Source organism: Brugia malayi (assembly GCF_000002995.4).
Source record: "Brugia malayi strain FR3 genome assembly, contig: Bm_v4_Chr4_scaffold_001, whole genome shotgun sequence".
NCBI classification, from domain to species: Eukaryota; Metazoa; Nematoda; class Chromadorea; order Rhabditida; family Onchocercidae; genus Brugia; species Brugia malayi.
The window spans coordinates 9,075,353-9,099,721 of NW_025062478.1; the positions used below are offsets into that span (position 1 = coordinate 9,075,353).

The following is a 24,369-nucleotide window of genomic DNA, read 5'->3' on the forward strand; positions in this document are numbered from 1 at the left end:
TGAATTGCAAAGCCTGGAAAAAAAAGTTTACTCAAAGTTTGATTATGTATTTAGATTGTTTGCATTCATTGTTTATTTTACGTGCATCAAGTAAGCGTCCTGCATTAATCTAGATATTTTAAAATCAAATGTTGAAAGTTGTTAAACAGTATATTATTTATTTACAAAATTTGTCAAAGTTCGAGTTAACAGTCTTCTATCTTTCTTTTAACACTAGGTAGGCACATCGAAAAGTTAATAAAATTGCAAAAGATGTGAAATCTGGAAATCTTTATTTCAGATTTTATTGAGCAACAGACGAGCAAATATAGGGCTTCAATTTAAACCACAAATATTGTCATTCTAAATGGATTCAGATTCCAAGTTCCATTCAGAATCGTCCAGAGCATCGACATCTCCTATAAACGTAGAAGCTAATTTTTATTCTTTTCAAATATTATTACTATTTCAATGTATCAGTTTGTTATAAATCTCAGGCGAAAAAGATGTTTTACGGGTGTAAAATAAGGACCTAAAAAATAAAGTAAGTAATACAAGGATCTTTTGACGAGAGACCACAACATTCTTTTTTAATCGGTACATGTCAACTGTACTCTTTAGTTACCACAGCATGGGTATCAAAAAGAAAGTGAGGCGAAGCTTTCCATTATGATGACATATTACAACATATTGCTTCTTCTACATGCAGTTATTATGAATCGCAAAAAAGTCTCTTGAATAGGAAGAGAGGTAATGGACAGCTATTCCGAACGAAATCATTTCGTTATTTCTTCAAAGTAGATAACAAAAAAGGTGGCATAAAACACAAATTTTTGTCCTACTACTATTAACATTATAGAAAACGGAGTTAAATTTCGAATCTGTTATCAGCGATCTACCGAGTATTACAACTGCATCAGCTGTACCGATTACAACGAAACAATTAACAGCGCAAACAGTTGGTGGTGAAGACACGTATGACGTAATTACTGTTAGTCCTTCAAGCTCCTCTGACGGAAGCGGCAATGAGTTCGTGAAGATAGAACATAGCGATGTACAACAGAGGTTATTATTTTCTATTATATACTTAATAAGTATTGGCTTTAATGTTTCTGAGATGTAATTGAGATTTCTGAGATCAACTATAAAAGAAAAGGAAAACCTACTAGTAGCTTTAAGATTAATAGTCTATTAAAGTTTATTAAGAAAAGCTTTTCTGGATTATTTCTGCAGTGATTGTTTTTGATTTCCTTTTGTTATGCAAAGGATGTTAATACTTGTTGTGTTGATGAATGAACGATGGAAGCAATATTAAAATATTAGGGATAGAGTAGAATAAGATTTAAAACTCAGCACAACACGTTTTGGAATTGGAGATAAGTAAATAATGAATCAACAATATCCTAAATTCTCCTTTAACATTTCTGAGATGTGACATATATCAGCTACAGCCATCCAAGACATATTCTAGACCACCTCATTTTAATGCGCATTTGAATTTGAGCCGTTTCATGTTTTTCTATACTAGTCTATCGTTATTTTTGTCAAGTTCGCATCTTTTAGTGTTGGTGATACACTGTCGTTCAGAATGGATAATGATGGCGATGATAAGAGCAAAAGAGATCGAAGATATCCTGTTGTAAGTTGTTAATTACTACTTACAATTGTGGATATTTTGAAGTGATATAACTTATTCATTTTTTCAGCATACTTAGCGTACTAGTATTTTGAATTCTAGTTTTTTTCAATTTAGTTTCTTTTTATTTGTCAAAATTTTACATCCCTTCAGATTTCGTTCTTGTTAAAAAAAGTGTGGATGAAATTTTGAATGCTGATGATAGTTTTGGTAATTCGTCCTCTTATTTTGATATCTGCACCTCATACTCAAACTTATGAGGACTGTGAAGAGTCTGAAGAATACTTCTGAAAACATTCCAAATTGTAGAATTGTGAGAACATTACAAGGAAAAAAAAGCTGCTCTATTAAGTGTTAGACAATTATATATCAATTTAGATTTACATTGATATATCCAGAAGATTTGTGTTTAAAGAATGACGTCATTTAAGGTATCTAAACTAGTCTGATGCTATTGTGAATGCTTGAAATGACTAAATGCTACTCTTATTTTCATTTGTCTCTTAGTGAATAAAAGAATTACATTAGTTGTTCCATTACGCTAAGTCCGTTCTATGTTACTCCATCGTTCCTATGCAATTACCGGAACGGGCTGTTTGATTTCCTCCCATTTTTTTTACCATTTCTGTGAATTTATGTCGTCTTCCAACAAAAAAAAAGAAAAAAAAATGGACGCTTCCAATATATTGTTTCATTTTAACTCTCTATATTACATTTGACATGCATCAGAAATCGAGGAAAGTAATTAAAGACCTCCAAGAAGTTTGTGATACTTGCCATTAAATAATGGTTATGTCAAGTGGTGTTGGAGCCCTTATCCCTTTAGAACTCATGTTTCAACGTCTTCCTGTTGTCCATTTTAACCTGGTAACTTCTTTTTTTTTACATTTAACCTCTTAATAGATCCCTTAATTGATACAATAATATTTTTAACTTATATTGCGCATTTGGTATATTTTAAGCTATTAAGTTACATGAGTCTTAAAAATTTATATATAACTTATACAAGGCTGTATACATCGCCTTGCAAGTGACATATGCTAGATTTAAATCTTCAAAACTTTAAGATGAATCATCTAATAATTTTGAAACATACTACTTACTGTCTATCAACCCATTGGTAGGGTTTATAAATTTATCAGGATAGCTCACAAATCAGTCAGTCTTCCTTTTCATCTTTTCTTATCTGAATAAACATGTTGTAATTACGTTAGATCCAGAAAGATATCTTTATGTGATGCACTATATAATTACCAATATTGATGAAAAAAAATATCCTTTAATGCGACAGTGCAGAGTCTAGTCTATAATCCTTGTGGCATTTTGTTTTTTCCTGAAGTAATGAAATAATGTTCAATACAGCGAAATTGCTGCAGGCATTCCTCATAGCGCTTTTTCTCTATAATCCTACCACATAGTGTTTTGCTGGGTATATATATATTGTTGTTAGGTTGAAATGGAAAGGATGGAGAAGAAATTGCAGGAGAATAGAGACGGGCCCTTTGTGTTGGGGAAACCAGTAACATCCTATAATGTTGTCCCTGGAATTATTCGCAATTTCCTCTTCTGTCCTTGTCTCGTCACTTCACTAATTCCTCTTCTTTAACAAATATTTTTGGCAAAAGTATTCCTTAGTGGATATTAACTGATATGGCACGATTCATTGATATATATTGTGTATCTATTATGACACGTTAAGCAGGTCCTTTTTCTAAATTCTTTAATAATCGACTTCTTGTGTATTTTCTTTCTCATCAGTATTCTCATTTTCACAAATAATCATTGTTGTTTTATCATTTTTCATTCTCTGTATATGTTATGTGTATATTGACCAGGTATTATCCTCTGTTGTATTATTGATGTTGTTCTGTCTTATTGTTGCTTCACAGCACAGTTTGATTATGAAAGAGAATAGAAGCAGAGATTGGAAGCATAAGCTGTTAGTCATTGATTGTGCGCAACGTAAGCAGTATTTTTTGTCAGCTGGGCAATGTTGAATATATGTACGAGCAGTTAGTCAGTTAATTGTTCCACTTTCTGGAAGGTTTTTTATGCATGAAACCCACAATCTAGAAGATGCTATTAAGTCAGTTTCATTTGAGCTCGTGGTTTAACGAATACTAATAGTCTATCAAGAGGAATAGCAAATATCAACAAGAGGTGAAGTGAACAGAAAATGTCTTTCTTATACTTAATAGTAGCATCTAAAATATTTTACTAAGTATTTTACAATGTGGCATGTTTTGATGAACCGAAAATTATCGATTTGATATACATTTACACATGAGATCTTGCAGCTGTCCAAGCGATTGTTTCAGGGAAGCATAATGGATCGCGGATTGGGATCAGACGAGCCATACAGTGATATTTTGTTGAGATCTGAAGAATTTGCAGAGAGTGAAAAAGTGAGCGATATAACAAAAACAGGTGAGTATTGCATTCGTTGATTCATGGGATTTTCTAAGGTACGGTTAGAGTTGCAAGACTGTTGCAGCATATGGTAAGTGCTTAATGCATAGATAAAAAAAGAGAGGAGAAACCATGTACTTTTTGTTTACATCTAAAGAGTAATTTTAGAACTTTGAATTAATATTATTGAATTAAGACTTCTGTAAACTCCATTGCGAAATAAAGACAGGCGTATAAAATTTCTCTCTTTTTGATATCTTTTTATTAGTAAGTGCATAAATTCTAATGAAGGTAGGAAGTGAGGAAAGTGGTTGGTTTAAGGCTGTTTTTTTTTTCTTTGGAAATTTGCGAAATTAGATATATTAAAGCAAAAGCAAACATCAAAAATCAAAATTTGGCAAAGGAAGAAACTAAAATTGCACTCGTCACTGATTGTCATTGTATCATTTCAATGCCGACCTTGATTTTTTGTGTCTCGTTCTCTATTCCCATTCGGATTGGCTTAGCTAACTTTTTTTTCTTTCATTAGTAACATTTAATGAGGAATTTCTTTTAAAACTTATTATTCGACTTGGATTTCAGAAGTTCAGCTACTAGTTGATAAAATCACACGTAAAGTTGGGAGGTTTATAACAAGCATCATGTCTTTTTTATTTGCTTTATATCTTGATTTCATATTGAAAGATGAGATTGGTCACTGCAGCAATCCTTATTTCATATTTCAAATACATCTATAACGAAATTTGATGAGAGAAGAGAATGCACAGTAATAAAAATTGATGATGAAATTTCAAGTTTCCTTTCCATTCAATTTTATTGAGCACAACAAAAAGACAAAAAATATAGTGAATTTTTTTCACTTCAACTTACTGTAGGTGAGAGGGAAGTAATGGATGCGACAAATAAAGCTATGAATACCAAAGTATCAAGAGAAGCTCTTGACGACACGGTACATGTCCTTGGTGATAAAGTGAAAGAAATGGTGGGACAGGCAGGAGATATGGGACAACAAACAATGGAGACAGCTGGAGATACTGTATCAAATATCTTATCTCGAAAAGTTCGTGATGTTGCGAGTGCAGGACAGGAAGCTGACAGTGTGAATGAAGATGTGAGATATTCGATGGATGAAGGAGAGATGCATACGTTCAAGGGAAAATTTGATGATGTCACCAGTGAAATTTTGGATAGCACTCATCATGCTACTAATATCTTAACAAACACCTTACAGAAAGCGGAGGTAACTGGTGACACGCTTAAAGGTCAGTGATTATGAGTTAGATTGAAGTATAGTAATTTTGAATCAAATCTACTTTTCATATTGGACGATTAGTGAAATTTTTTTTTGTCATTATGCACCAATAGCTTTATTTTCGTGGAATTTTGATGGAAAATCTCTGACAAATTCTCTCTTTCCCAAGGAAAAAAAAAGTCTCAAGTTACTTCTTCCAGGTGTAGCAGCTCAAGCAGTTTCTTCTGTTGAAGACATTTTGGCAGATCTGGATGACAAAATCAAGAGCAGCGCGTCATATACGGGTGACTCGCATGCTAGAACCGAATCAGTTGGGGCAACAAAGACCGGAAATGAAGACTTAATTCGACTGAGCGATGGGAGTAATAACGCTTCACAGCGTGATACAGGCAGTCGTACGGTATTCCCCCAATCAACGCATGATGCGAATCAGGATGTAGGTTATCCATCATCACAACAGTGGGGTTTGGATTGGAGACAGTATGCTGATGAGGCGGCAAGCATTGGCTTACGTCATTTTGATCGTGAAGCTGAAGCTGATGTAAAAGCAGTTCATTCTGCGGGTAAGTAATGCACAAATTTAGGCTTTTTATTTTCTTGTTGAACATTTTTCATATCCATAAAGAGTCTTTGACATTTCATTTCAACTTTATTATTGTTACATATTGTTTTTGCAAAGGAAAGCTTACTAAACACTCCCATGTAAATGAATGAACTGCACTGGTGGAGACGTAGAATTCAAGTGGATATGTAAAATAGATTTAAAGAGGAAGGAAGGGAAGACGAATTACGATGAGAAAGAAAAGCAGAAAAAGCCATATGTACATCAAGGATTTTCAAGTACAGTGATTGATCCTTAAACTAGAATAAATAAGTTCTTTGTTTCATTTATGTTATCATTGTTTCATTCTACAACACTCATACAAGTGCCACTTTCCCATTTTGCTGTAAGTGCTAACTGATTGAATTTCTGAAAAATGGTTTAAATGAATAATTGCTGTGCGATTAAAATGCAATTAGAAAAGGGGTGAATGTTCTAATGCTGATTTTTCGTTAAGAAATTTTTTGAACTGATTTCGTTTATGCTCATCTCAACGCTAAAAATCATCAAATTAGTCTAAGTTCGTCTGTTATTCATCCATTTTTTTTTTTTTTTTTTTTTTTTGAATAGCAGTGAGCAGATAATGTTCATAAACCATTATTAGCAGGTAACATTTTTACACCTACACGATCAACAATAGCTAACTTTATATATTAAGCTGTTGAGGTACATGACTAAGTAGATTCTATAATTGCGAAAATGTTCATTGCAAGGGCTGATGTGAGTCTTAATCATGTATACGGCCATTTCAGGGTAGAATATATTCCTCTTTTTTTGAGCTTTGAATAAATTAAGTGCTTTTCTGCTAAAGTTTTTCATGTTTTAGATGATAGCAGCGCAGAAGAAAGTATGTTTGACAGAAAAGGACCGTTAACCATACCACATCAGGTTGGCTTTATTTTTTCGATATTGTAATAAAGCAGAGGGAGTGACTGATGAAAACTCTTAGTACGGTGTAACATTACTTCCATAGTTAAATATGTTTCGTTGTAAATCTAGCTTCGTTCTCGAATTCGAAGACTCTTAAAACTGCTGAAAATATAATGCAGTACTTCCCATATACCATACAAATACTGATTACAGAGTCCTGTGGATACAGTACAGCTCGACCGTGACTTTAATTCGTCAAAACAAAGGTAAGATTTAATGTATTTGCTAAAAAGAGTAAAGAAAGTAACGGCGATAATAAAAGATAAAAAGGTAATTTCTGTGGTATTTAAATCTTCACATAATTTATTTGCTTACAGCGGTTTCGAAGTGGCTCCCCGCCCGCCGACACCACCAAAAGAGCTCGATGATGAGGACGTGAAACCGACCACAATCGATTTGGGACAAACAGCAGGTAGATTATGTAAGTTTTTCTATTCCTCTGTTTATTTGTATTTTTTAGATTAGTTCGCAGCTGTCGTGTGTCTCCGTTCTCATCACACTGTCTGATTGAAGGTCACCCTGCAGTAAAATTTGAAAAGTTTGCGCCTTTCTGTACTTGTTTAACTGCACGTTCACTGCACGAACATTCCCTTCAAATATGATGAGGAAAGAGATGCAGAAGAGAAGAAAGGCTCGAGTCTTATCTTAATTTACTGACTCTGGTCGTATTTTATTTCTGCATTGATGAGGAAATGAATTTTCAGTCATTCTTGGCTTGAACTGAATGGTTAGAGAATAGGTTCAGATCTATCAACGGTATCAACTACGATTTGATTAATAAAAGAAGCTTTATTTAACACTTTAATGCACTGTGGTTTACCATTCCAATAAGATGCTAGAATTTTTTATTACCACTTTTTTATAGCTATTTGATGAATACTTAATGAATAGGACATTTTGCAAAGCAACAATTACTAGATGAAGTATGCTATGATTAATGACGCAAAGTTTTACTCCTCACCATCTATCGCCGTTAAGAAATAGATCTATAGAAAATTAGTCCGATTTTCACTGCCTGATACATTTCAATTAGCAAAAATTACGTTTGTAATAATCGTAGAGAGTTTGAGTGTGAAATTACGACTCTCAGTAAGTATTTACCTAGAAGGTTGAGAAAAATGTTTCTTTGACCTATTGTTTATCTACTGCAAATGCCTGACAGTATCGGACATAATAGCGTTTACTATTTTTTATAAGGAACTGTAACTTAAAAAAACTTAAAGAAATATAACTTGCTTTAAGAAAATAAATAAAATTTTCCAGTTGTCGGTGGTGAACATCCAAGTTCCATATTGAAAAACAGTACACAAGGTGTCAGATTTAATTTCAAGGATATGGATGCGAGATGTAAGTTGTTATTGTTATCATTCCCGGAATTTTATCATTTACTGGAAATACCATAGCTTAATATCAACTGCGTGTACTTGTGTAAGTGGAGTATAAAGACGAGATGTTTCAAATTCGTTATTTAAACTATATTTGAGTAAAATAAGGCTCAGTTAAGCAAGGTTTAACCAGTGTCAAGTTTGGTGTTGTTTGAAACTACCTTATTAGTTACCCCTTTCTTCTCGTTATGTATCCAGCATTTTTCATTGTATTTTTTCAATATTTTTCATTATGCACATAGTATTTGTTAACAGTTTGGGATCCAGCATTACTCAAAGCTTTCATCATCTCTCACATTACATAATGTGACTTTATTGTTGAGGCCACCTGCTTGGAAAGTTGCACTTTCCTTTATTATAAAAGATCAGGATGCATTAGGAGATATGATAATAATAATAATATAACAGTTTACTGTATCTGGCGTTATGATAATGATGTCGGGTTGACTGCATGATGTGGAAGTTGTGCTGTGTATTATATTATTGTTGAAGTGCCACTACAGAAAGCTAGGAGCATCTGGAAAGAATGCTGGAAAATTAAATTGATCTCTTTGCTAGTGTATCTGCTACCTCTCCTTTCATAAAAGTAAGCACTTCATTGGACATTGTTGGATTTTGAAGAGATAAAGAAACTTTTTCTGGTGACTTAAATGTCCTATATCCTTTTAGATCTCGAAACAATAACCTATAATTAATCGAGTTTAGTAAACAGTAAACTTATTTCTTGGAATAAGCGGAATGAGTAACTTTATTTCATTCTCTCTGGATGTATTAATAACGCCGTCATAGAAGCATTTTCCCGTTTCTTTATGGACTAATTTAAAAGGGTGAAACGCCTGGTTCATTACTATCCCTTCTCACTTTTTTGCATTCAACGTTTTCTGGAAGTGCAGCATCACCTCGACAAAGAATTCTTCAGTTTCGAAATTATTATAAGCACTAGAACTGAAGTTCTTTAAGAAAATCATTTCTATGTACAAAGCATCCGGCACTTGCCTTGTGACGAGGAAAAACCGCAAAACAGCTGTGATACTGGCTGCCACTTTCCTAACTTACGTCGAACTATTGCTCGGATAGTGCAAATTAGGAGGCTAGAAACTCATCAATAATTGCTATTTGTTAGCTGATGGAAGAAGCCTTTATATTTCGTTATCGCTGGCATAAAAGATAAAGAAGTGAGGATCAGAAAGACACTTTGCATGCTTCTCTCGTTGTTAAAAACTATGCATCACGATTATGTCTTAGGTAATAAATTTCAAATAGAGCTGATATGCATCTTCCTTGTTTATTCCATCCTCCAACAATTAAGACGACACAGTTCAAGACAAAGCAAAGACTCCGGTTTGACCTGCCGTGAAAAAAGTAGAGGTGTTTTTTTTTCTTCCAGTTCTGTTGAGTATTCTGCTTCACTGCCCTTAACTTGCTATATTATGTCAACCTAATCATTTTGCCTTGATAGATACGCTAATTTGTATAATTTCATAAGAACAAACATCCTCCTCATCGATGCTTTTTAGAATGCTGAAAGAGTTACTCAAGCCTAGTCTTTTAAGCACACTCTCTTTTTCTCCCTTCCCTGGATGAACACTGCATCACTTATTTACTACTTCTGTCACCCAAGGGAAGGATGATGAGTCATGAGGAGTATGTCTGTATATCTGAAGGAATGGGTAGAGGAAGAGGAGTGTATATACATGCAGTGTTGTTGCTGCTACTGCTGCTGTTGCTGTCGCTGTTGCTATTGCTGCTGCTGTTGCTGCTTCTATTATTCCTGTTGAGGGTGCGGCAATTGGAGGAGAAAATAGAAAGATCGATAAGGTTATTAGATTGTCCCGCGGTTTTCCAGTTTGGGCATTGCATCAACACTTCACCTACGCTCTCATCTTGCAGTAGCAGCAGCAGCAGCAGCAGCAAATGTCCGCCCAACTTGTCTTGTCCACTATCCACTGCTTACCTTGTACAACAGTACTTTTTCTGCTAAGTAGCGGTTACCTGCAAGCAAAACTGACGATTGTCAAGCATATGAGTCACAGCTCAGAGCTCAAGCGAAAATACGCAGATGGCTCATTTTTCATCTTAACTGACATGCTCATAAGATCTACTCTGTATCATTCAGTTCATTTCTCTCATGCTTTTGAATAATGCATTGGAATGTGTCCTCTGTTGTGATAGTTATGTGTATACCCATGTTTATATATGTAATGATAATAATAATAATAAGTAAATAAATAAATAAACAAATGAATAGATAAATAAATATCAGTTAATAATGACAATAAATAAATAATAATATTAATGATAAATAAATGATAATAATAAATAATAATAACAATAGTAATAGTAATAATTAGAGTTGCAATAGTTATATGTAGGATCATTTTAGTTTATTCTATGTGCGAGAGTTATTTTGCTCCATATTAGCTTTTCTTTTATGATAGCGACATAAATCATTTAGATAAGTTTGGTTGGTGAAAAAAAGATCAGTTTTCGTCATACTGAACTTTTTTTAAATAATGTTGAATTATGCACAGATTATCCATTTCTGAATTGTGCCGACCGAGAACCATGTTTTTGGTCTCGAGGTCTTTCAGGATGATTTCGGTCTTGTAATTATTCATTGTTCATTATATCAATTTTTTATTCTTGCTTTCAAGATAGTGTTAACTTATTCTTCTGAAAAATGCTCAAGCACCTTCTTGCGTGTGCGCGGAAATTGTTGTAATGGCTGAAAATGTAATGTTTTTGGAGTTAAGTGTAATTTGCCAGGTTGACAGCAGTCGTACACGATAATGGCAGATTCAAGAGCTGGTAGTCCAGCTATTTTTGATATCCTGTTCAATGCGGTTTATACCCTGATCTCACTAACAACTCGTACCATTCTTCGCTTTGGCCTCACAACGGCTTTGATTGCTTCTGTTTTAATCACTCTTCATCATGCAGGCCAATTTAGCAAACGAGCTTTATTCCAAAGGCAAGATGGTAATTATTTGAATAGCAATTTCAAGATAGTTTTAAGAAGGATAAAGCTTGTGATACTTCTTGAAGGTGCTATTCCAGTTTGATTTGATCATTATTGGTTTGGTGTATTGTCGAGTGAAAGCACTTAGGGAAAATTAGATTTTTATCAGAATTTGTAACATAATACAGAGTTTAAATCTTAATCATCTTAAATGATTTTGATCTGCAATATTAAATTTCGTATTTCTTCATATCTGCCGTTTGGAACCAATTTTCACCTCTTCCTACTCTGCTGAAGTTTAAAATCGCTGTAACAAAGAAAGGGAATCATATTGAAGCGGAGTAGAGAAGGCCCACATAGTTAACTTTTGCTCCTGAATATACCTGAGATCGTGAATGTATATACACTATTATTAATTCCTGTCAACACAAATCAGTCCTTATAATTACTCATGGTTAGAATTATAACATTTGTTTCCTCTAGTGATACTCATTCAGTTTTCTTTTTTGAAGGTAAGTAACCAAATGAAATATCCTGAAATGAAAAGCTTATGTCCCTATTCTGCTGATAAAATATTTCCTCTTAGTAATTATTATCTTGGAAGGAAAGCAAATAATCACTCATTATGGTTTTTGATAATGCATGTAATAGCGCACAATTCGCTTTCCAGTTCTGGATATAGTTTATTGGCGTGATCCAAAGAAATCTGGTGCAATACTTGCTATTACTCTTCTTGCGCTACTCGTGCTCGCGAAATTTCCTTTGATTGCAGTCCTTAGTTATGTTGGACTGTCAGTCCTTGGCGGTACTCTTGGTTTTCGTATTTACAAGTTGATCGAAGCACAGATTAGGAAAACAGATGGCGGAAATCCATATCGGTAAGTGGGAAAAGCCATTTCTGGATTAAGCTTTAGAATTTTTGGCCAATGTGTTCAAAAAATCAAGAGGTGGCATAATGATTGGTGGATAATGGATTCGCGTGTGAAAGTGTTATTGAATCGTTATACCAACGTTAGTATTGGAATGAATTATGTATATATCGGCTGGATGCGTTTTTGTTTGTGTCAAATCCTGTAAGCAGCTTTGTTCAGGACATATTTGGAGGACCGGGAGTTTCATTTACCTAAAGAAAAAGTGCATCAGCAGATGGATGCACTTATTGAGCATGTGCAGTTTATTGGTAACAAGCTGAGGCGGTTATTTTTGGTAGAAAGTATTGTGGATAGCATCAAGGTAATTCTTGTTTTTCTTTTTTCTAAAATTTAGGTAAATGCCTTCAAGTTTGGACTTTTGAGGTCTGTGAAGTATGTGATATTGATTATTATTTGATAAAAAAAAAAATGCGCTTTGATCTGACGTACGTCACTTGCTATTCAGACATTGTTCATCTTGTTTGGCATAGGTGAATAGGTCACTTAAAACTTTATTGGCATGTAGTTTATTTCAGTTTGGTCTTTTACTTTGGGCGCTCACATATGTCAGTTGCTGGTTCTCTGGTCTCAGTCTATTAATCCTTGGTGAGTTACTGTTTATTTTTTTCTGTTAATGGTTTAGAATAAATGAAATGAATTTCAATGTGATGTTAGATTTTATAATGCATTCTGTAGGATTTTGCAAAAAAAAAAAAAAACTAACTAGTGAATAGCCCTATTTTCCTATTCTCACGCATGGTTGTTATCACTTATTCTTTCCTTATCCTCAGTGATAATAGGACTACCTATTATTGTGACTGCCGAAGTGGTCCTCTAAGAAGCTTGGAAGAAAGTATAGGATGTTATGGCACTTATTTTTATATTACTAAAATCCTTTTCAGCTATATTAGCAGTCTTCACAATCCCAAAAGTGTATGAGGTTTACCATGAACCTATTGATCGTAACATCTTCATAGCCAAGCAACATATTGATAATGCAAACAAAATGTGTGTAATTTTGTCATTTTTTTCGTCTCCGTAATTATTAATAGGCTGAACCCTTCCTTAAAATATTAGTGTACAGAGAATTTAAGCATACTATGTCGGAAGCAAGGAATTTCAAATGTGATTTATTTATGCATTAGAGATGCTTTTCTGGTTAAACTCAAATTAGCTTTTGTAAAAGATTATGGATTATAAAAATTGTTACTATAAGAATATGTTTTCAGGATTAGCGAAAAAATACCTTTCCTGACGAAATCAACTGCTGCTGCTGCTGAAATCAGTCATGAAAAGTCATATTAATTGTATGTCCATTCCCTCATTGGGATACGCAAAATTGCTGTGTATAATGCTCATTTTTCTGATTCCTTTTCATTTTTCTGAACTATATTAGCCTCTCTTTAAATCTATATTTGGCAATGTTGAACCGTTTAATCATTTGGCATTTTAAACTTCATATAAAAAATTCAAATAATTATTATATGGACGGATGCAAGAAGAGTTTAATCATAAATCATTTGTGTAAGAAGCATTTTAAATGCAAATATATTAATTGGTAGTAATGCATCCTGTATGGTCACTGATCGGTGCTTCTCTATTTCACATCATGTCCCTTTTGTCTGCGGTACTCATCTACCTTTTCATTGAGTTTTCATTCAGTCTGCATGCTTTTTCTGTTGCTGACACATTCTTGCTAGGTTGATGGTAGTACATAATCTTGACTAATATTTTCCCATGGTATTTACATATTCCGGTTTATCGAATAAGCAAGAACATTTAGTCTTAAGATTACAGTGATACCACTTAAATGTCGAAATGATTAAGTTCCGTAGTTGCTTGAGTAAAGCTTGAAGAATCTTTAGTAGTTCTCTTTATTTGACCATCTTTGAATTCATCTTTTCCAGAATAATACGTCTTCTTCCGTTAATTTGTTGAGATTCTCAGTCATTTGGATCACGGGCAGATTTTACAGCATTAAATCATTGCTGTTATGCTGACTGCTTCTATTTCCTTGTTAGTTCGTTTACCTTTTAATTTTCTCTTTCGCCATTTCTGTTGATTATTCTGTTCTGTGTTAAGTTAAGCAAATGCGGTTGTGATAAGACATCATAAGATGATATTGCAGCTACTGCAGGTGGCCTTATTGCTGCTTAGGGGATGAATTTTCTATTGTTGATAATTGATTATATCAATTATCTTTCAAGAACTGACAGTAATGGGATAAATGAGTGTTATTGCTTAACTTTACGCTGTACTCTTTTCATGCTATAGTTGAGCACTACGTACTGTATGTTTCATTGCTTATTATGCTTATTGGAAAGCGTTTTACGTGAAGTGGTATATTCTCATAAGTTTCTCTCTACTTATATCACATATAATCCACTTATATCAAATATAAGGAGTTTAATATGAAGTATTATGTTTATTCGTTATTTGTTCAAGTAGTATAGTTTTAAAAGAAATTCGAATTGTAAATTACATTTTCAACAGTTGTAAATTCATATGTATTATTTTACAACAGAACAATTATTCAAAGTTTTGTGACTTAAAAAAAGTGTTGCATATTTTTTGACTCCTTTTTACTCTTCAATGATATTAGTCAGCATGTTTCAAAGAAATGAATGATTTAGTTTGACCTAAAATTACGTAAATCCACGAGGAATTAGTATGCACATAAATGTCAAAACGATGCGAAATTTTCGTCCTATTCTAGAAACGGAAAAATGGAAGTTAAAAGTGTTCCAGCAAATTTATTCGAATTATAAGTGATTCGAATGTTCTTTCTGTGAGAGAAAGGGTGATTAATGTTTCAGATTAATACTTCAAAAATAGGATTAATTTAATATAAGATAGTGAGACAAAAATGTTCGAATAAGAATAGTGGGACAAGAAATTTCCGATGAGTTGGACATATATTCGATTAGATGCCTGGAGATGAACGAATCTCTCAATAGTTCTTGATCTGAACAGAGTACCGATGGGGGGAAAATAAGCTAGGCGTTGTGTCACCTGTTACATAAGAAGTTAGCAGGGAGGAAATGAAGTGATGGGTAGTTTGGTAGAAGGTTTTCTGAAAGCTTTGTTTTACGAGAGATGCCATCAATATGAATATCGGATGGAAGTCAGATCGATGAACCTTGTAGAATGAAGGTTGTTAGGATATCTGATCTATTTATATAATTTGAAGAATATTGTGCATCTACCCGAAACATAATAAAATTAGTCACTTGGATAAATACACAGAAACACGTTTTGTTCGTCATACATCATGCGGAAATGACGCCAAATTAATATTAACAAAAATTAGCACATAATTATCGATAATCATACAAATTAAGTCATAAATCAGTTTAATAGATTTCCGAAATGATTTCTAGCCTGTCCTAGATACTACGCCACATCTGTTAGCAAAGAAAGCAATGGGTCCTTAATAACATTCTTGCTAGTGTTACCGCAATGGTAGTGGTAACACTGAGAAGCTACCAAGAAATGATATCCATGATCGATCATCAATCATAAACAAAGATACGTAACTTAGCGCAACAAGTAATAATACAGCACAAACATTACAAATGAGGACATGTATGAAGAGCCTATCAGTCATCTCTGACCACATATTCATAAAATCAGATAAATTTTGATAATGAAGAGCAGCGAGAATCACAACTATTACTGATGCTACATAGGAGAGGTACAAATGTTTACTCATCCTAGAAGCACCGTTGCATCCGTCGGTATCACAGGATTGTACACATCCAGAATACTGATAACCTTTGTATTTGAAATGACCGCAGTGAGATATGCGCACAATTTCTGGAAATCAGCAAACAAGGAATAAATCACTTGCAATAATGACATATTGTTGTTTCTTTATAAGCTAATTAAGTAGCTTACATAACGAAGTATTTTATAAAGCATAGTGATTCTGCCATATGGAAAGGTATGCAAATGAAATTGCGCCGTTTATGAAGTATGGCTTACTTTTATTTTTTAAATCATTCCATCTTTCTTTAGAAATATCATCTGGGGATTTGCTCCAAAAAGAAAGAGAAAACAACTAAGGTATATTATGTATTCCAACTTCATTCTCCTGCAGTACCAAAACTTATGAAATTGTTATTGCATAGGTAGGAGGTACCTGTATCTGCAGTGAAAGTACCCGAATCCAGTGCACAGGTTCGAATTACCATAGTTTGTGACACATCGTCTACTGCAAATATCGAAATTAACATATCACATATATAATATGGGTAACATAAAATGAATGGTATGAATGACATTTACGTCAGTTTTGATTCATTCACATAAGTTTAAGTCATTTTTTTTCAAACTAATTCCAACAATGATGAGAGATACTATCATACTTCGATGTCCATTCACTTTGATGCAATGGTCAGCAGGAAACAAGCCTTGGCGCTTTTTCTTGAGGGCCCAACAAGGATAGTGGTAGTTGCTCACACCAATTCTATTCAATTCTTTGTGGAATATGGTCGAGTTGAATGTGTCCTCACAGGTTGGATCCGATCCATTAAATGAGAAACACACGAAACAACCGATACTGTTCACCTCTGCAGAAAAAAAGTAGCTAATTGAGAAATACTCCATGTGCTCCAGTTAATATGACTAATTCGTATTTCAGCAAAAACTTATTTCCATCTTGCAATGCAGTATCATGCACATTCAAAAAAGTTGGGGTCAAAGGTGAAATGAAATGATGGTTTTCACTTACCTTGCATTACTATCATAACAATGAATAGGAATTGGCCGATTCTTCGTATCGGCTTGTCCACTAAAGAACTTATGCAAGGCGCCATACACGCCTTACACTAAGGGCCAGAAAACGTTTGGACGTTATACCAATTATTTGAATAGGCTACTTGTATAAGCAACTAATCATCTGTTAAATGATCGGACTGATAATCTTTTCCGTAGTTACAAGGCACTGCCAACGATTGTAGTGATAATATTAGAGGAATTTAGAGCAGAGAGAGGGGTAGCTACTGATAACTCGGGATGAAATGCCGAGCGGGCGTCCCCCTCCCCCTACACAACAAATTCGCATTGTCACTTCAACGTAGATCCTTTCTTCAAAAAACATTAAAAAACGTCGTCGAAAATATGTCGCGAAATTATTGCTTGTCTCTTCCTATATTACCACCAAAATGAATTGATAATCTGAAAGTGAACTTGAATGATTAATGCACTTTGAAGTGCTTCAACTTAGCTTTGCCGTAGCTGAAAATCTTCGAAAATGAATCAGGAATTTGAAGTGATCCAAAAAATCTTTCACTGAAAGAAATCTAATACGAGCAGTTAAAATTATTTTGAATTACAATGAATCTGGCTAACTAATTATTTAACACCTCTTATTGATAAGGTAATGCACAAACCCTACATCAGTTTCTGAGATATTCATGATATCAATATCAAATTACATTGTTTTAAGTATTTGCTGGTAAATTTATCAATTTTACATCATAATTTATAAATAAGTGGTCAACAGAGCAATTTAATTAAAGACAAATTCTTCAAATTAGCACAAAGAAATTAAAAAATATCACAAGACATGGGATGTTTCATTGGGAAAAAGTTGAAGATGTAGTAGGAGTACTAAATGGTACATCCTCAAAACTGCTTATCTATTTAAGATCTACTTACTTGAAGTGGATCAATCATAAGTTGACAATAACCAATCAACGGGTCCTTTCTAGGATGAATTTTTAGAGATAGTCTTACGGACTCATAGAACCTAATAGTATATGTTAATGTTGTAAAATGTCTTTTCTCACTGCACTAAATTGAAATATGAAAGTGAAAGTCCCTTATCAATCTTCTCTTTTCATTTTATGAACAGATTAGCTTAATGTTTTTGACAAGAGTGCACAGAAGAGACATTTATCTCCTATCTTATATCTTGTTATCATGATCTAACTATCACCGTATCATACTGAAAGTAAATCAAGAATTGGAAATGACTGTGTTGCATAGCGATTATTTATAACTTCAGTTGAGGATGAGCGATGAGTCAGACTTCTTTTAACTTTATTACCAATGGCATCATTAGGAATAGAAAAGTGAGTGATAAGAAGAATGGAATGATAAGAGAGCAATTGATAGAAATATATAGGAGAAAAAGCATTCCATAGATTCATGTCATTTTGTTCACTGTTCAATTTATTTCACTAAAAACTGATAGAGATGACAAAATTCAATGATGCAAAACAGATTGAAAGGGATTGGAAGAAAATTCAGTGAAAGCCAGAGTTCTTCATTATTCATAAATAACAGAAGGGATCAATAGAATGAATGGCAGTAGTGACGATGAAATGAAATGAAATGAAATGAAATACAGAAGAGCATTTAGGACTAAAAAAAAAAATGAACAAATTTTGAACTGAACTATTTCCTAGAGAAGTGTGAAGAATAGGATGGATTGAAATAATTGAAGGCAGAGAAGGGTATTCAAATATGGAATATTCGATTAAAATAATAGAGAAAATTATTATAATAAAGAGAGGAAAATATGTGGGAAGCGTATCAGAAATTAATTATTCCAAAAGATATGAATTAATAACTGCAATTGAAAACAGAAGGATTAATGTATAATAGCAATGATGAATGATCGATATTTGATAACAACAGACCTGGACATACTCTTTCTCCTTGAGATTCATCAATAATAATCCAACAAAAACTTAAATTTGAATGTTTTATTACCTGCGGAAAGCTAAGTGATTATTATGATATTTAATCTTTTACTAAATGTAATAATTCATCAAATGATTGTCACATAGACGCTGATCTAATAGAATTATTCAGGATGTTACAAATTCTAAACAATTGAAAAAAATAAAAGAAAAAAAAAACCTCAAACACTTCCACTTAGAAGGTTTTAGAAATTGAGTAAGCAATTCTGAAAATTGCTTGTGCTAGTGAAGAAGCTAATACCTATAATCTTTCGAGTTGCAGAAGGCATCTTAAAAGTAAACATCTTTTAGCCATATATAATTTCAGAAGGATAATCTTCCGGAAAATAAAAGAAAAACCGGAACAGGTAAAGCATTGTTCCGCTTCTTTTCAACTTTTCCATACATCAAAAAAAAATAAGCAAAATCACTGCAATATATGTATATTCCAAGTAAACTTTGCATTGCAAAGAGTAAAGTTAGATGATATTCTGTCAAAAAAGGATGATTATTAGACTGCCTGAAGTAATCAAATGTCATATAAAGCGGTATATATTCGTACAATATGTCTATCGAAAGTTATGCGTATTTTCTGTCTGATAAGTTCTCTTCGACTGGTTGCTAAAATAGGTAATAAACAAAGAAGCATGGAATAAGCCAAGAAGAGAATATTATATGTTAGTCGAGCTAAAAAACCCTCGGATAATATAGCTTCTTCATCATCCCAATCAACATCAAATAGTTTCAGTGGTGCATTGAAGCATTGAAGTTAACTGCAGACGTTCGTGTCTGCACAGACATCAAAAATAAAGGGATGAAAAGAGGCTTGAATTTCAAAATTTGTTTATAACATAGTATTTCAATAGAGAAAAAGGATAGTGCAGAGAGGGATGAAAGAGAATGTTGTCACCTAAATGATAAGATAAAAGGGAAAAGTAGGAAAGGAGAAGTTTGAAGATCAAGACCAAGGAAAGATGGATGGATGGATACAGTGACAGAGGGAAGAGAATGAAGCAATGGTACCTGTCTACTTGTCAACTCTTTCTCTTTGTATTTTGGCGACGAAAGAGTCTGTTGTCAGCCAGATACACTCTTTAGATACTTAGTCTTGGCCTGACTCATTCACTCACTCACTCACACAAGCCAACAAACTAGTGGCATATGGCGTAACTTCAGACTCTTACTGCAAATGTGATAAATTCAAACTATAGCTGCAATAAATCGATTCGAAAAGCAGTAGTAGTAGCAGTAGCAGTAGTATTATTAGTAGTGGTACTGCTATTATTAGTACTGATGATAGCAGTTTCAGAAGACGTCATTCAGAACAGCATTTTCTCCTTAACCGGCACAACCAGTCACCGATTCCATCATATCATCATCACACGTACCGCTTTCTCTATTTCAATGCATTTCAATGATATCCACGTCATATTTAAATATCACCAATAATCCATATAATCTATAATATCGCCCCTCTTTCCTAACCTTCAGATCTTCATTCACGCACCTGCACTCACTTCAAAAATCGAAGACATTCGTACTACATCTTGGATCATTCCTAGAAAAGTAACATCAAAGGAAAATTTTGACATTCTTACCTCAATGGTAAAAGTATCAATTTCACCGAGTACTGTATAATTCCTCATCTTTTCAATGCTAAATCAGACTGCAAATGGCGAATCAAATAAGTGGTAAATGTTATGATTCTCGAAAAATACACTAAGAGGTTCATATACTTCTAATTCCCAACTACAATCATTGACCATTATTCTCTGCTTTGCATTACAGTAACCCATCAGAACTGTAGCATTCATTTACCTGATAAACATACGGCATAGTAGTTTATCTCGTATACAACTCATAAATATAATCTGAAACATTTATAAAACCGTGTTCGATGTTTAATTAAAGTTGTCTTGCTGATTGTGTATACTTATTTATTCCATAATGTCGCCACTGTTTCTCACGAACAAACGCTTTACTAACAAGGAATCGATTGTCATAAACGACCAATAAATAATTTATTAATCCTCATCATATATCACTTTCTCCAACTTCATCACTATCCCAACTTGATCGAGTTCGGACAACATTTCCATCTGATACGTCACTAGCTCGCTGAGCCTTTATGTATTCATTTCTTCTGTAAGCACATTTTTCCAGTTCATAAAATGGCTTCACATTTGTTTCCTGTTCTTTATTTTGCCACTCATCAGGCGTTTCCTCCATTTGGCCACCAATCTTCTCGTTGTTCTTGGCAATAAGATCTTTAATACTATCCTCTTCTTGCAATGTACCCTGTCGTTCAAAATTAAGGATAAATAAAGCACAGAAAAGATTATCACACTAAAATTAAACATAGAATTTGACGTACATTATTTAAACCAAGAAATCATAAGCAACCAAAAACAAGACCAAAAAAAGAGAAAAATACGCAGTCACTTGCTTCTTCTTTCCTTCTTATTAATTTCATTAAACAAATAAAGATCTCACTTTCAGTAGATCTAAGTTATTTCCTTTGGATTCTTTTTGCGACACTTTCACATCTTTTTGCTTGAAGTCGCTTTCATCATTTAAATTCAATTTGGAAATACAGGGAATGATGCTTCCATTTGTCACGCTCTGATCTTTTGATTCATCTGCATAATTTTCACATTTTAATTGAAACTTAGACATAAGTGAGGAATAAGAGATTAGTTTTGATAAGGACTTTGTTTTTGCGATATGGATAATGGAGATGGTTTACTTATTTTGCAAAGAACATCTAAAAAACAACCTGGACAAGAAGCGTGGAATGGTTCCGTATTCTTTGTACAATTTTCCGCTTCTGATATTATCTGCAAATCATTTCATAGAGGTCAGTTATCAGTAGAGAAAAACAGGAAAAGAAAATATAACTATACCATCAAATCAAGTTCAGTCGGTCTCGGTGGTTCCACCATGTAGCATAAATCGTTTGGAGAAATCCAAGAAAACCCGCGTTTAGCTCGTGACTCAAATACCGAAGACTTATTAAGGCCACAACCAAGCGAACCTAGCAATGACATCGTACTTATTTGACTGTCAGTTAGTCCACCTATAAGCCTTTGTCGTAATGGCTCATGAATGGATGCATCCCATGGCATAAGCCTGAAAATTTTCCAACTAACTTTTTTCACCGCTAATCTAAACCTAATAAAGCATACTAGATCTAGATCTAGAGTGACGAGAAGTCTGATTGGTGAGTGAAAGAGAACCCCAAAATAATAAACGAATGTTGCAACTATCTGTTTTATTTGGATAAATTGATTGCATTGAAAATTCCAAAAGTCGAAATCCAAGTGATGAATATATATTAACATGACTAAAGAAATACTGTGTAACACCCACCTAATGGCATTTGCATCGTCCACGTCAACTGGTTCATATATAACAGACCGACTTTTCCTACAAAATATTTTCACATCATAAAAATGAAAAATGCTCCAAATTGTTTTATACTATATGCTATTTACATATTAGTAAAATCAGGTCTTTACCCTCAGAGCACATCATTCATCATAAGAATGATATGGTTTGAGGTGAAAAGACATAATTTTGCAAAGAAAATTTTGTTTACTTAATAAGTTCGCTGGCACGTAATCTATATAATTCTCTGTTATCACGAAGTAATGTTGCTGCTTCGGTGTTAACGCATGTCGCTGGGTTTGAATCAAATGTGAAAAATGTCCTCTGAAAATTAACAAAATTCGTTTATTGAAAAAAAAAAAAAAAATCGCCTGCTTGTTTGATTTTTCTCTTTTTATCCTTACAACAACTAACGTATGGTATAATTTATGATAGTTTACTACGATTTTAAAATAATGCTACTACGTCACCTTCTAATTGAACCTTTTTCACAAAGTAAAATCAAAATAAACAGATGCAGTATATACCTGTACAATAAGCAAAATGTGGTAGAGATGATGCTGATCAGATTTCCAACCGTCAACAAAATACTTTTTCAAATCTAGTTCTCGCGTAGCTGGATTAACATGTGGATGAAACACGTCCAAATCGAAAACTACTGTCTGTAAAAACATAAAAGGATGAAATATAAATTATAGTTCCTAATAAAATGATAACGGTACCGTAAGTTTCTAAACTTCAATGATGGTTGCATTTCATGGGTTCCCATAAGATTTTTTTCAGTAATGAATGTTTCTATGTCAAATCCACTTATAATATACTAAAGATTTCAGCTTTCGGTTGATAAAAAATGATGTATGAGATAAAAAACCTTATAAACTTTAACAAATAGCAATATGAAATGTGTTACCGGTAACTCCGCCGATGGAAAATCCATGGGAAGATGCAAAGTGAAGCGAATAATAGCACCAGCATAGACACCCCGTCGAATAAACAACAAACCGAACCATTCTAAAACAGGGTAAAATGCAACTGATCAAAAAGCAGATTATTCAAGACAAATTCAAAACTGAAGTGTTAGTCCAGCTGTTCATACATCTGCCTCCATAAATGATGAAATATACACAATACACAACAGCAGTATCTATGATGAAATAAGTTTCACCAACACAAACACAACACAAACAAATTTAAAGTTCAGACAATAAACAAAGAAAAGAACATATTGGTCAGTGTTATGATTTGTGAGGCTAGCTTATATGCAATAAAGGTTTTTTTTTTTCTTTTGTTACGTCCAATATGATTTACGTAAAACATTCCGCAACTAAAGATTTTGTTCCTCATAAGACAATATTACAGAATGAAATGTTAATGCCATATTTAATGATGCACTAAAACATACACTCTAACAGATACATATGGAGGAAAGAACAGTATCGAATTACCGAACTTGTTTCGAGCACTCGGTACTGCATATAAACCATCTATTGGATCTCGGCAAATCATCGCACTGTAACAAGTATTATGAATAATATATAAATATATGGAAAATTATACAAAACTTACTACTCAGACATGATAATATGCTCGGTAATCAGCTCCCGTGATAATTGGAGCGGTTCACTTGGCGCCATCTCGGTAGCAATCTCGACACCTTCGGTATCCCCGAAATCACTTCTTGATGGAAGAAACAAACTGTTCCGACGTTTCATACGAATAAGAGTGACAAAAATTCCTTGTCCACAAAATATTTTAATTGCCACAGCCTATAGCCATGTTTCTGACTAATCGGAATAACGAAGAGCACTCTTAAACAAATATGTTAAAGTAATTGGTTATTTAATGAACTAAATTGTTCGTGAAAATAAAATAAAATATATAAAATAATCGAAGCACTAGAATCCTCTAACATCCTCAAAGACTAGGTTAGGAAACTATGAACAAACCGATGCAATAAATGAGTTAACACAATTCTAATTTAATCGGTTATATACGGGGCAGACTGCACAGAAAGCACCAGATCATCGTTATTTAGTAAGCAATCATAAAAACTAGGATTTCATGGAATTCAGTGACTAGAATTTCGGCATTTAGATTAGATCAACAACATTCACTGGAACAGTGATGTATAATAACACAAAACCACCCAAAGGCTGCTTGCAGGCTAGCATACAAATTATGTTGTTAATAATGATAAAAAAAGATTCTTTATTTCATATTATATAACATGA

At 33.6% G+C, this 24,369-nt stretch overlaps 3 protein-coding genes across 5 annotated transcripts; 1 reads left to right on the forward strand and 2 right to left on the reverse strand.

Moving 5' to 3' along the window:
• Positions 1 to 346: 346 nt before the first annotated feature.
• Positions 347 to 13,367, forward strand: Bm6202 (the record flags this gene model as incomplete). 2 transcript variants are annotated; one of them, XM_043082201.1, is made up of 15 exons in its annotated part: positions 347 to 406; positions 839 to 1,044; positions 1,543 to 1,618; positions 3,934 to 4,042; positions 4,900 to 5,286; positions 5,477 to 5,839; positions 6,704 to 6,765; positions 6,961 to 7,013; positions 7,125 to 7,228; positions 8,071 to 8,154; positions 11,822 to 12,029; positions 12,243 to 12,384; positions 12,599 to 12,668; positions 12,965 to 13,070; positions 13,292 to 13,367. In XM_043082201.1, 15 exons carry the CDS (start codon positions 347 to 349, stop codon positions 13,365 to 13,367), a joined length of 2,106 nt encoding a protein of 701 aa, XP_042938135.1. The 2 variants fall into 2 exon arrangements, with proteins under 2 accessions (XP_042938135.1, XP_001902467.1); XM_001902432.1 differs by lacking the exons at positions 347 to 406; positions 839 to 1,044; positions 1,543 to 1,618; ... (5 more) ...; positions 7,125 to 7,228; positions 8,071 to 8,154 and adding an exon at positions 10,982 to 11,171.
• Positions 13,368 to 15,513: 2,146 nt separating this feature from the next.
• Positions 15,514 to 16,879, reverse strand: Bm2489 (RE49668p, putative; the record flags this gene model as incomplete). The annotated part of the gene is made up of 4 exons (XM_001902431.1): positions 15,514 to 15,878; positions 16,204 to 16,275; positions 16,430 to 16,633; positions 16,795 to 16,879. 4 exons carry the CDS (start codon positions 16,877 to 16,879, stop codon positions 15,514 to 15,516), a joined length of 726 nt encoding a protein of 241 aa, XP_001902466.1.
• Positions 16,880 to 20,785: 3,906 nt separating this feature from the next.
• On the reverse strand, positions 20,786 to 23,850 carry Bma-ubc-19 (the record flags this gene model as incomplete). 2 transcript variants are annotated; one of them, XM_043082202.1, is made up of 10 exons in its annotated part: positions 20,786 to 21,049; positions 21,245 to 21,390; positions 21,528 to 21,588; positions 21,655 to 21,880; positions 22,121 to 22,177; positions 22,350 to 22,462; positions 22,666 to 22,800; positions 23,049 to 23,149; positions 23,584 to 23,648; positions 23,705 to 23,850. In XM_043082202.1, 10 exons carry the CDS (start codon positions 23,848 to 23,850, stop codon positions 20,786 to 20,788), a joined length of 1,314 nt encoding a protein of 437 aa, XP_042938136.1. The 2 variants fall into 2 exon arrangements, with proteins under 2 accessions (XP_042938136.1, XP_042938137.1); XM_043082203.1 differs by lacking the exon at positions 23,705 to 23,850 and having other exon boundaries at positions 23,584 to 23,644.
• Positions 23,851 to 24,369: the final 519 nt, after the last annotated feature.